The following is a 12636-nucleotide window of genomic DNA, read 5'->3' as shown; positions in this document are numbered from 1 at the left end:
ATTGTAATGAAACAAGGTGTATGATTTGTTGAATGTAAAACTGATGCTCTGCCCTGTAAACTTTTACTCAATCCACAATAAAAACCTTAAAAAAAAAAAAAAAAAAAAAAAAGCTACCTAATATGTATCTGCATGTTTTTTATAACATATTCAGTGTATCGATCCTTATGGAAAATCATTAGGATGAAGAGGGGGGAGGAAAAAGCAGGAGAGATGACCCTGAGACCTCTTTCAGCCATAACAGTTGATTTAATCCTCTTTTCAATGTAGCAGCAACAATGCAGCAATAGCCTACTTGCATGGCCTTCTGCTGTGTTTGTTTAAAACTAGAAAATGCTAATGTTGTTGTTATGTGCTGTGGAGTCGGTTCCAACTCAAAGTGACCTTGCACAGGGTTTCTGAGGCTGTAAGTCTTTATGGGAGCAGAAAGCCTCATCTTTCTCCCGCAGAATGGCTGGTAGTTTCGAACTGCCTACCTTGAGGTTAGCAGCCCTATTGGTAACAACTACACTACCAGAGCTCCTTAGAAAATGCTAATAGTAGAGACTAAATTTATGTGAATTCAAATTTATTAAAATGGCTTTTTATTTGTAAAATAAAGTAATATAAACCGATAGTCTCAAAAGATAGACAATAGTCTCAAGGTAATAAAATGTCTCAAAGGAGAAAAAAAGAAATATTCTAATTAAGTTAATTGGTTAACCAAAAATTTCAGCTCCCTTTCTTCAAAGATATACTTTTTGCTTTCTTGTTACACTTACCTGTGATCCTTCATGTTTTCTATGTCATGAATCCCTTTGAACATTTGGGAAACTAATTTATTTCTTCTTAGAATGTTTTAAAATAGGTTATATAAATTTCAGTAAAACGTTGTTCTATCCATTCATGCACTCTTTGGGAGGACCAGGAACCTCATGGTAGATTTGTCCCCTGATATCCTAGGATATCAGTTTCTACCTAATCTAATCTCAAATCTCATAAACCCTAACAAGTTTAGATCAAAATTCTGAATTTATTACTATGCCTCAACATCACTTGCACCTAATGGCCATGAGTATTTCACATATCAGAAGCTCTGTTGCCTTTTCCTTCCCATTGTAACTTCATTTCTCAATATCACCTATCCCAGTTAGTGGTGCTTTGTTTTCGGAGGCATACACTTTTAGTTAAACTATTTTAAAAGTATTATTAAGATGTTTTTTCCTGAGTTTGAGTGTGAAAAAAGAAAAAATGACCATTTTTTTCTCTCAGCATCAAACTGTACCTGCTAACGGTTTTTGAAATGTACAAATTTTTATGGTACTTTCATTTTAATTATTTTTAGTTGGTATGTATGCTGTTGTTATGAAGTGCTTTCGAGTCGGTTCCAACCCATAGTGACCCTGTATAGGGTTTCCTAGGAGCAGCTGATGAACTTGAACTGCCGACCTTACAGTTCAAACGACTTTGCAGTCTGGCACATTAACCCACAGCGCCACACTTCAGTTTGTTTTTCTTTGGATTTGGCTAAGTTTGTGACTTAGCTTGGCTAAGTTTGTGACAATTGTGTGAAATATAATTATTTATTTTAAATATATGATAAAACATACCTAAGTGTACTAGATAACACCTGTGTGCCCTCAGATCCACTTTCAGCCTATTTCCATTCTCTTTGTGCCCTTGAAATCTATCCCCTGAAGACTGCATCAGGAGGCTCTATGGTCTCTGATTTTGGTTTAATTTGGTGCTGTAGAATAAACACTGGACTGCCACAAGGTCAGTGGTTCAAATCCACTAGCTGCTTTGCAGAAACCCTGTGAGTTGAAATGTACTCGACAGCACTTGAAAACAACAGAGTAAGCACTCTTCTAGTTTATGTCTCTTGTCCCAGTATAACTATTAGAAGTTTCCCAGTTCAGATAGTAAATTTTAAGCTCACCCTATCCATTTGGGGTGGGAAAAGAGAGTTGAATATATATTACCTAGTTTATTTACCTCGGGGTTCAGCTGTGGCTGACTGTATCCCTCAGCTGAATGTCACAGCTGGGTAAAGTAGCCTTCCCCACACAACTTTCTCTCCAGGTTTCATTTAAGAGTTTCTTCTTCTAAGCATAGTAACAGATTTCTGGTATTACTAGCCTTAAGTGATGGAACAGTGGTTAAATATTCAGTTGCTAACCAAAAGATCAGTGATTGGAAACCGCCAACTATTCCTTAGGAGAAAGATGTGGCAGTCTGTTTCTGTAAAGATTTACAGCTTTGAAAACTCTATGAGCAGTTCTTCTCTGTCCTGTAAGGTTGCTTTGAGTCTGATTCAACTTAAAGGCAATGAGTTTGGGTTGTTGTTGTTTGTTTTTTTTTTCTAGGGCACTGTACTGTCTTCCTAGTTTTCCTATATTGTTTCTGTATCTTCGTAAATAGTCCCCTTACTAAATAAGCTTTCATCAAATTGTCCAATTTTAGTGCGCCATCTCTTTCCTAATTAAACCTCTACTGATACACAGTATGTGGCATGCTATATTTTACTTAGATCTTTAATTTGAGCTGTATTTCAAATTGGTACAAGCTAGTGATGCTATGATTGCAATCAATACCTGTTTTAATTGTTAATGGAGTTTTCACATACATTATGCCACTTTAGGCACACTAAGTATTTTAATTTTTACATGATAATTGCAAGTTGTTAATGTCAGTTATGTTTTCCTCTTTTCAGATGAAGTTGGAGCCCTTGTTTTTGACATTGGGTCCTATACTGTGAGAGCTGGTTATGCCGGTGAGGACTGCCCCAAGGTCAGTATAATGTTAGTTGGGTAAGTCAGGGCAATTTATGTAGAATTAAATTCATGCAGAAATTCTAATTCAAAACAAATATGGTAAAAGGCACTCTTAGGGAAAATTTGCTCCTTGCTGAAAGCAGGTGAAACTTGATGTTTTTGATTCCTACAGGTGGATTTTCCCACAGCTATTGGGATGGTGTCCGAAAGAGATGATGGAAGCACACTGATGGAGATAGATGGCGATAAAAGCAAACAAGGCGGTCCTACTTACTACATAGACACCAATGCCTTGCGTGTTCCAAGGGAGAACATGGATGCGATTTCACCACTAAAAAATGGAATGGGTAGGATATTTTATTACCATGAATTTGAGTATAAATACAGAGTCTGCATGGTGCATTTTAAATTTAAAACAATGGATGCTTACATTGTTGAAGTTGAACATCAGATATAGATAGATATGTTTGGTTTTTTTCCTCTTCAACAAATTGATATGCTAGGATCTGAGACTGTAGAGATGTATGATCCCTTTCCTTAAGGAATACATAATTAGGTAAGGAACGTAGATGTGTGCATACATATTTGGTACTCTGTGTGGTCAGTGGTGTAACAGCTGTGTTCAATATGCAACAATATTAGAGAGGAGATGTATTTAAATGTACTTAAATGTCACTGGAGTCAGGAATTTTCACAAAGGAAATAACTTTTATGCTTATGCTGAATCTTTTTATTGTTATTTAGAATATATGCATCGTTTCTAAATGTACCATTTTGTGACATTGATTACATTCTTTGAGTTGTTCCTTGTCCATTAACTTAAAATTCACTGCCCTCAAAGGTTCCTAACTAATCTTTTGAGTCACTGTTGTCATTTTGATCACATATAGGTAGTTCTTAAAAGATCATAATACTCCAGCAGAAATGTTGTATTAGTTAAGCTGAATTATTATTTGGTTTTAAGAAGATATCAGGGGATACTTTTGGTTTAAGGTTTCTTCTCTGCTGAATTTTGATCAGTGAATGAGACTTTGCATGAGTGGCAGGGCTGGACAAAATGAAGAAATAACATGTATTAAAGGATGAAATGAAAGGAGCATAGGTGTGTAGAAATGCCATACAATTAATTATGCCTGTAACGTTGGGTGCATCAGGGCCAGTAGTAGGAAAAGTACAGAGAACAATCATCAAAGGGCTTGTAAAACATCCCTGTTGTTCTTGTAAGGTGCCAACTCATAGCTACCCTATGCACAGCAGAACGAAACAGTGCTTGGTCCTGCACAGTCCTCATAATAGTTATGCTAACACTGTGTTAATCCATCTTCTTGGGTGTCTTCCTCTTTTTCACCGACCTTCCGCTTTTCCAACCATGATGTCCTATCTCCAGGCACTGGTCCTTCCTGATAATATGTCCAAAATACGAGAGACAAAGTCTCACCATCCTTAACTTCTAAGGACAGTTTGGTTGTGTTTCTTCCAAGACTAAGTTGTTTATTCTTCGGGCAACCCATGGTATTTTTAATGTTGTTCTCTAACACTATAATTCAAATGCATCCATTTTTCTACAGTCTTATTCATTGTCCCAACTTTCACATGCATATGAGGCGATTGAAAATAGCATGGCTTGGGTCAAGCTCACCTTAGGCATCAAACTGACATCTTTGCTCTTGACCACTTTAAAGAGATTTATTTATTTATTTTCAGTATTGCCTGATATAATACGTTCTTTGATTTCTTGACTAATTCTTCTATGAGTGTTGATTGTGGATCCAAGCAAAATGAAGTCTCTAACAATTTCAGTCTTTTCTCCATTTATCATGATGTTAGTTTATTGGGTCCAGTTATGAGGACATTTGTTTTCTTTATATTGAAGTGCAATCCATATTGAAGGCTCTAGTCTTTGATCTTCATCAGTAAGTATTTCAAATTCTCCTCCCGTTCAGCAAGCAAGGTTGTTTCATTTGTATATCATTGGTTGTTAATGAGTCTTGCTCCAGTCTTGATACCACATTCTTCTTCATATAATTCAGCTTTTCAGATTATTTGCTCAGTATATAGATTGAATAAGTATGGTGAAAGATTGCCACCCTGCTGCATACGTTCCTGATTTTAAGCTATTCAGTATCCCCTTGTTCTGTTCTAATGAACAAGATCTATGCACAGGTTCCTCATGAGCACATTTAAGTGTTGTAGAATACCTATTCTTTGAAATGTTGTCCAAAAATTTTTATGATCCACATAGTGTAAAGTCTTTGCATTGCCAATAAAACAAGTAAACATCTTTCTGGTATTAACTGCTTTCAGCCAAAATCCAGCTGACCTCAGCAATGACATACCTCATTCCATGTCCTCTTTTGTTTAATTTATGGCATCTCGCTATCAGTGTATTCCTGCAATTGTTTTTGGAATAATCTTCAGCAAAATTTCATTTGTTTATAATATGATAGTGTGTGATCATTTCCACATTCCTTTGGGTCACCTTTCTTTGGAATGAATACAAATATGGATATTTTCCAGTTGGTTGACCAGATAGCTGTCTTGCAAATTTCTTGACATAAATGAGTAAGTGCCTCCATTGTTGCATCCATTTGTTGAAACATTTCAATTTGTGTTCCCTTAGAGCCTTCTTTTTTTTCCAGTGCCTTCAGTCTTGCTTGAATGTCTTTCTTCAGTACCTCTTGAAATGATTGAACATTGGCAAATTGTTTTTGGTATAATGACTCTGCATTTTGTTTCTATCTTCTTCTGATATTTCCAGTGTTATTCATTATTTTACCCATAGAATCTTTCACTTTTACAACCCAAGGCTTGAATTTTTTCTTCAGTTCTTTCAACTTAAGAAGTGCTGAGTGTATTCTTCCCTTTTGGCTTTCTAACGCTTCCTCTTTGCACATTTCATTATAATACTTTTGTCTTTTTTGAGCTGCCCTTTTCTATTCAGCTCTTTTACGTTATAATTTCTTCCCGTTTCTTTAGCTTCTCTGCACTCAAGAGCAAGTTTCCAAGTCTCTTTTGACATCCATGTTGAACTTTTTTCCTTTCTTTTTAATGATCTTTTGCTTTCTTAGTGTATGATTTTCTTGATGTTATTATTTACCCAACTCTTCTGGTCTTTGGTCATTGATGTCTAATGCATCAGTTCTGTTCTTGAGATGCTCTCTAAATTCAGGTGGGATATACTCAAGGTCTTATTTTGACTTTCGTGGAGTTGTTTTATTTTTCTTCACCTTTATCCTGAACTTGCATATTAATTGTGTGTGATACAGTCCACTACTATCCTTGATTTGGCTGATAATATTGAGGTTCTCCATTGTCTCTTCCCACAGATGAAGTCAGTCTGATTCCTTTGTATTCCATCTGGTGAGGCCCAGATGTATAGTTGCCTTTTATGTTGCTTAAAAAAAGGTGTTTATAATGACTAAGTTGTTGGTCTTGCAAAATCTATTAAGCAATCTCCTACATCATTTTTATCACCAAGGCCATATTTTCCAACGCTCATCCTTCCTCTTCGTTTCCAACTTTTGTGTTTCAATCACCAGTAATAATCAATACATCTTGATTGCATGGTTGATCTATTTCATACTGAAGATGTTGATAGAATTCTTCAATTTCATCATCACAGGCTTTCATGGTTGATGTGTAAATTTGAAGAATAGTGGTATTAACTGGTCTTCATTATAAGCATATGGATATTATGCTATCACACGGCATTGTACTTCAAGATCTTGAAATGTTATTTTTCAAGATGAATGCAACACCGTTTCTCTTCAATTTATCATTCTGGCCATAGTAAACCATATGACTGTCAGATTCAAAATGGCCAACCAGTCGATTTCAGTTCACTGTTGTTGTTAGGTGCCAGCGACCCTGTGCACAGCAGAATGAAACACTGCCCGATCTTGGGCCAACCTCACTGTCGTTGCCACACTTGAGTCCATTGATGCTGCCACTTTGCCAGTCCATCTCACTGGGGGTCTTCCTCTTTTTCTCTGACCCTCTACCTTAACAAATATGATATCCTTGTCCAGCAACTGGTCCCTTCTGACAATTTGTCCGAAGTATGAGAGACAAAGTTTGGCCATCCTGGCCTCCAAGGAGCACTCTGACTGTACTTTGTGCAACACAGATATGTTGATTCTTTTGGCAGCTCATGGCACTTTCAGTATTCTCCTCGAACACCATAACTCAAAAGCATCAATTCTTCTGCGGTCTTCTTTATTTACTGTCCAGCTTATGCATGCATATGAAGTTATTGAAAATACCATGGCTTGGGTCAGGCACACCTTAGTCCTCAAGCTGACATCTTTGATTTTCAACACTTTAAAAAGGTCTTGTGCAGCAGATTTGCCTAATGCAATACGTTGTTTGATTTCTTGACTGCTGCTTCTGTGAGTGTTGATAGTTGATCCAAGAAGAATGAAGTCTTTGACAACTTCAGTGTTTTCTCCAGTGATAAGAATGTTGTTTATTGGTCCAGTGGTGAAGATTTTTGTTTTCGTTACATTGAGATGCAATCCATACTGAAGGAAGTCCTCTTCACTTTCAGCAAGCAAGGTTGTGTCATCTACATATTGCAGGTTGTTAATGAGTCTTTCTCCAATCCTGATGCCGCGTTTTTCTTCATATAACCCAGCTTCTCAATATCCTGTATTGCTCAGCATACAGGTTGAATAAGTATGGTAAAAGAATACAACCCTTTCTTAATTTAAACCATTCAGTGTTCCCATGTTCTGTTCGAACAACTGCCTCTTGGTCCATGGACAGATTCCTCATGAGAACAATTAACTGTCCTAGAATACTCATACTTCGCAATGTTGTCCATAGGTTGTGCCAAGGATAGTGATCTTTATGTGTTCCATTTCATTTTTGACAACTTCTAATTTTCCTAGATTCATACTTGGTACATTCCATTTCTTATTAATGCATGTTTGCAGTCATTTCTTCTCGATTTGAGTTGTGCCCTATCCACAAATGAAGATCTTGAAAGCTGAACTCCATCCACATATTAAGGTCAACTCTATTCTGAGGAGGCAATTCTAACCTAGCCATGTTTTGTGTGCCTTCCAATCTGAGGGACCATCTGTCAGCACTGTACCTGACAGTGTTCCACTGCTAACCATTCATAAGTGATCTACTTCCTCCTGTGTTGTTAATGCCATCGATCAAGTCTGTTTTGAATCCTCGTGACCCTGTATAGGGTTTCCAAGGAGCAACTGGTGGTTTTGAACTGTTGACCTTGTGATTAGCAGTCCAGTGCTTATCCTTCATTGTCATACCAGGACTCTTCCTTCCTAGTTTGTCTTAATCTGGAATCTCCACTGAAACTTGTCTACCATGAGTGACACTACTGGTATTTTAAAATATCTGTGGTAGAGCTCCCAAAATCACAGCAATACACAAGCCACCACTGTATGTCAGGCAAGTGGTAAAAACCATCCCTGGAGTTTATTAAATTTTAATAACTGTAGGGTAACCCAAAGGAGTTTAATAGAGGCATACCATTTGGAAAGACTGTTCTAGGATAGATTGGAGGGAGTTACAAGTGATAGGAACCAGTTAGGAGACAGAGTCAAGATAGAGAACTAAGACATTAACAGTAGGGATGCTTAGGTGACTTTGAGACCTATTCAAGGGACATAGTGTTACCAAGTCATTGAAACCAAGGTGAAAGAGAGAGAAGAGTTGAGAGTTTCTTAGATTATTCATTCATGTGACTGAATAAAGGGTCCCACACACTGAGCTAGGAGTCAAGAGGGGAAGAGCAAGCTTTAATATCTTAAAAGCCAAGTGTGTCAGGATCACCCCTTGCTTCAGTTATTTCCTAGATCTCTCACAAATCAGCACCTAGTTATATTCATGGCTAAGATTCATTACATTGAAAGGATACAAAGCTAAATTGACAAAGGGAAAAATGGGGTACAGGGTGAAGTCTTAATGAAACAAGGTACAAGTTTCCATGAGGATTTTTTATACTGGAGTCGTATGTTGTTGTTGTTAAGTGTCTTGGAGTCAGTTTCAACTCATAGTGACCCTGTATAGGGTTTCCAAGGCTTTAAACATTTTGCGGATGGACAAAGCCTCATCTTTGTCCTGTGGAGTAGCTGGTGGACTCAAAGCACAGACATTGTGATTTGTTGACCAGAGCTTATCTATTGAGCCACTACACTTAATTCCTCATACCAGTAACAATACATATGTATGTAAGTTCGTTACCAAGGAAGCTCATTAGAGATTCAGTACCCAAGATTTTTATTAGGGATTGGGTTACACAGGTACCCTTTGGCTAGCATGTACCAAATTTTCAGAAAGGGAAAATAGGTGTTCAACATAAGCATAACTGTACAGTTTAGAAACAGTGAACTACTTTTAGGGATCATTTTCTATCCATGTAAGGAACTGTTTACAAGTTCCCAGATGCCAGCCTAGGATTAACCCTGTAAAGAAGCCTTTCTAAGAAGAATAGCAGTCTCAGACCTGCTTTGAACTCTTTTCTTCATAGCAATTTAATGAGTTTATTAGTGAGTTTGGAGTGTTTGGGAGATTCAGATGGTGTCCCAATAAGCAGGTTAATAAAAGGTTATAAGATTTCTTTTTTTTTTGCTGCATAAGATCTTTATTTATTTATTTATTTATTTTAATGCTTTTATTGTGAATTGAGTGATAGTTTACGTGGGAGAACTTTGGTTTTGCACTCAACCAATCATAGTTCGTTTCAATACAATGATTACAGTCACCTCTGTGCACCATTGATTAACAGTATTTGCCTCCCCCCCCCCTTTTTTTTAATGTATACAAAAACAGGCAGGGATATATAATGGTTTAAACAACCAAAGGGCACATTTTGCAAGCCAGCCTCCTGCCTGCCAACACACAACCTTTCTCTTTCTGTGAATCTAGAGTCCTCAGCTGCGCCTGTCTCTCCATGACATAATCTCTGCCTTCATCTGCTTCTCTGGTTAGGATCCCACATTCCGTTCATGCTCTTCTCTCTTGATGGTCTGAAGGTCCTCTTTTCCTAGAATATAGCATTAACTACTCCCCCCTTTTTGTTACAGAACTTCTACCTTTACAGTTGTAACAGTTGCAATTAGTTGTGATAACAATTACTCTTGAATCAAAAGAATCCCATCCTCATCTTCTTTCACCAGTCTGGTCTAGACAAGATGAAAACTATTCAATGGGGATTCTGCCTTCCCTTGCACGCTCTGAAACTAAACTCCCTCTTGAACACTCGTAAGCCTGCCACTTTGTGCCTTTATAACCCACCTCTCCTGCATTTTAGGTAGCCAATGTCTAAGTTGCCCATCCCTGTCAACTCTGTGTACTGAGGTGTTAGGCTTGGTACTTGATGTGAAGACTCCTTCCCTCTCAGTTGGTATTTTGAGCTACTACATTGATAAGTGGACTCAAGCATGGCAACAGTAGTGAGGTTGGCCCTGTGTTTCGTTCAGTGTTTCGTTCTGCTGTGCATAAGGTCATTGTGGGTCAGTACCGACTCGATGACACCTAACAACAGCAACAACATTGATAAGTATTGGTCAAGTTCATCAATTTGTAGCAATTTACACTTGCTTCCTGTATCAAATTTCTTTATCTTCCTCTAGTCGAGTTTTGATCATCAAGTCATCCAAACTAGGTCAAATGGGTACTATCTGCCAGTTTAGGCATTCTTGCGCACCTCTTCCCACTTTGTATTAGCTGGACACTTCACTCTCAGCTCTAGCCCTCTGTGCCTAGATCAGTGTCCATGGGCTCATGAGTCCCCAAGTCTCCACAAAGTTAGAACAAACCAGCCCTTCCTCTTCGTTCTTTCATCTCAAAGTTGACAGGAATCTATGGAATATGGTCGAACTCAGCCCAGGTCTTCATTACTGCCTTTCCCCAGCTTCCACTCACAAGTAGACCAATGTATTCTGTCACCAGCGAACTTTCACTCCTGCTCGTGCTTTCTCTTTGAGTTTTAGTCTTGAAAAGGGGTTTGTCCTGAAGTGACTTGATTCATGAGATAAAATTTTAAAACATGGAATTGTTTTTAAAATTTTAGAACCCAGAAAGAGTATGAGAATAAAGTTTAGGGTGGGGCTCCCAATAAAAACTTGGCATGTGTTTAATAATAGAAGAGAGTGAAAAGAAATGGCAATTTAGGAGAAGGTCAAGAGAGTAAAAAGCTTAGGGAAGCATAGAATAGTCTAGTGGTTCTCATTATTCTCAGTTGTGACTTTGAGATTTAACACTAAGAAGGGGGAGACTGAAGTTAAAGCTATCAACGAAGTAAATTGACAAAAAAAAAAAAACAAAAAAAAATCCAGATATGCCTGTGGAGCTATGTTACACAACTTGACATTTTTCCTTTGTGCTGTGGCAGAGAAGTTTGAGTGGTCAACAGTGTCAAGAGGTCAAGTAAATTAGAAATGGATTAACATCTGGATTAAAATCTTAGAAGATTCTATTAGTGACTAATGTAAGCAATTTCAGTGGAATGTTTTGGGGGAAGTCAAATGGAAGATATAATTCTCTTAGAATTCCTTAAAAAAATACTAGTGTCTTTTAGTCTTCTTTCTCCAAGTAGTATAGTTTGAATGACAGGTGTGTATCACATAACTGTTTTTGAATATTTGCTATTTAAGGTTTATTAGATTCATTAATTATATTTGGAACAACTCTGGAGTCAATACTGGTGAGAGATTCTATATCTAGAAAATAGAATGGCCTACATACAATTAAGTGCTTTGTTATGAAATGGATTTATAAAATAAGTAAATTCTCTGTAGAAAAAGTAAATTCTTTGTGTTAAAGTATTAACTGCTAAATCATACAATCTCTCAAAAGATACTGTTTAAAAAAAAAAAGGAAACTGTATTCATCTAACCAAGTGTTGCCTTCAAGCTGTTAATCTTATATTCTAGTTGAAGACTGGGATAGTTTCCAGGCTATTTTGGATCATACGTATAAAATGCATGTCAAATCAGAAGCCAGCCTACATCCTGTGCTCATGTCAGAAGCACCGGTGAGAGAAAGATTTTCTTTTCCAAGTTTCTCTTGAGTAGTGTTTTTCTTTTTTTTCTTTTGGTTTTCTACCCATTTGAAGAATGTTTCTGTTTTCTTTAAAGAGACATAGAAATTCTTATTTAGAATTTTGAAATTGGGGGAAGGGAATTAATGAAAAATAGTAATTTTAATTTATTTTTTTAATAAAAAGGTTTTTTTTTTTAAACAACAACAAAGCGACTTAGTTGATTCTAGTGGTTATTTTTACCCACAAGGATTGGTTTAACATTATATTTCCTTTTGTATGGACTGCTTCTTATTTTAGTTTATGTGTCCCAGACGCAATATATGTCTACTTTTAAACTCAAATCTCTAAGAGAGGAGTTAAGTATTAAACTAGGGCTTGAAGTTTCTGTACTGAAGTCTCTTATAAAATACATTTGGTACATTGGCAAAATAGGCCCACAAGACTAGCATGATTATAAATTACCAATATTTTGCTATTGTTCCTAAACCCTGCTTTCTTTTGTACGTACCAGCTATAAGTGGGAGGATTTGATAGTTTAAAATTCTTATTTAGGATTTTGATAGCCAAATACTCTGGTTCACTCCTAGTATTCGTATATTATGTTTATAAGAGAGCCATGGTGTCGCACTGCAGATAAGCACTGGATTGCTAACCATACAAGGTCGGCAATTCAAAACCACCAGCCATTCTTGGAAACCCTATATGAGGTCACCGAGTCAGAACTGACTCTAGTAAAACATAGCAACGTTTATAAGAATTTTGATTTCCCTGTAAAGTACTTTGAAAAATTTTATGTAATTTATAGCAGCTTTTAATTTAGATTCAGATTAAATATATATGATAAAGAAGTTTTATTGTAAAAGATTA

General features: G+C 36.9%; 1 protein-coding gene across 2 annotated transcripts in view; it reads left to right on the top strand.

Annotated features, from left to right (window-relative positions):
* ACTL6A (actin-like 6A) overlaps positions 1-12636 on the top strand; it is a 58699-nt gene that overhangs the window by 8350 nt on the left and 37713 nt on the right. For both annotated transcript variants that reach the window (XM_006867699.1, XM_006867700.1), the window contains exons 2-4: positions 2693-2769; positions 2926-3100; positions 11660-11760. In XM_006867699.1, the coding sequence (XP_006867761.1) occupies positions 2693-2769; positions 2926-3100; positions 11660-11760 (353 nt within the window). The remainder of the gene's footprint in view (positions 1-2692; positions 2770-2925; positions 3101-11659; positions 11761-12636) is intronic.

Source organism: Chrysochloris asiatica, unplaced genomic scaffold (assembly GCF_000296735.1).
Source record: "Chrysochloris asiatica unplaced genomic scaffold, ChrAsi1.0 scaffold00108, whole genome shotgun sequence".
Classification (NCBI taxonomy): Eukaryota; Metazoa; Chordata; class Mammalia; order Afrosoricida; family Chrysochloridae; genus Chrysochloris; species Chrysochloris asiatica.
The sequence above is the reverse complement of the archived record's forward strand: the minus strand, read 5'-3'. Positions and strand labels throughout refer to the sequence as shown.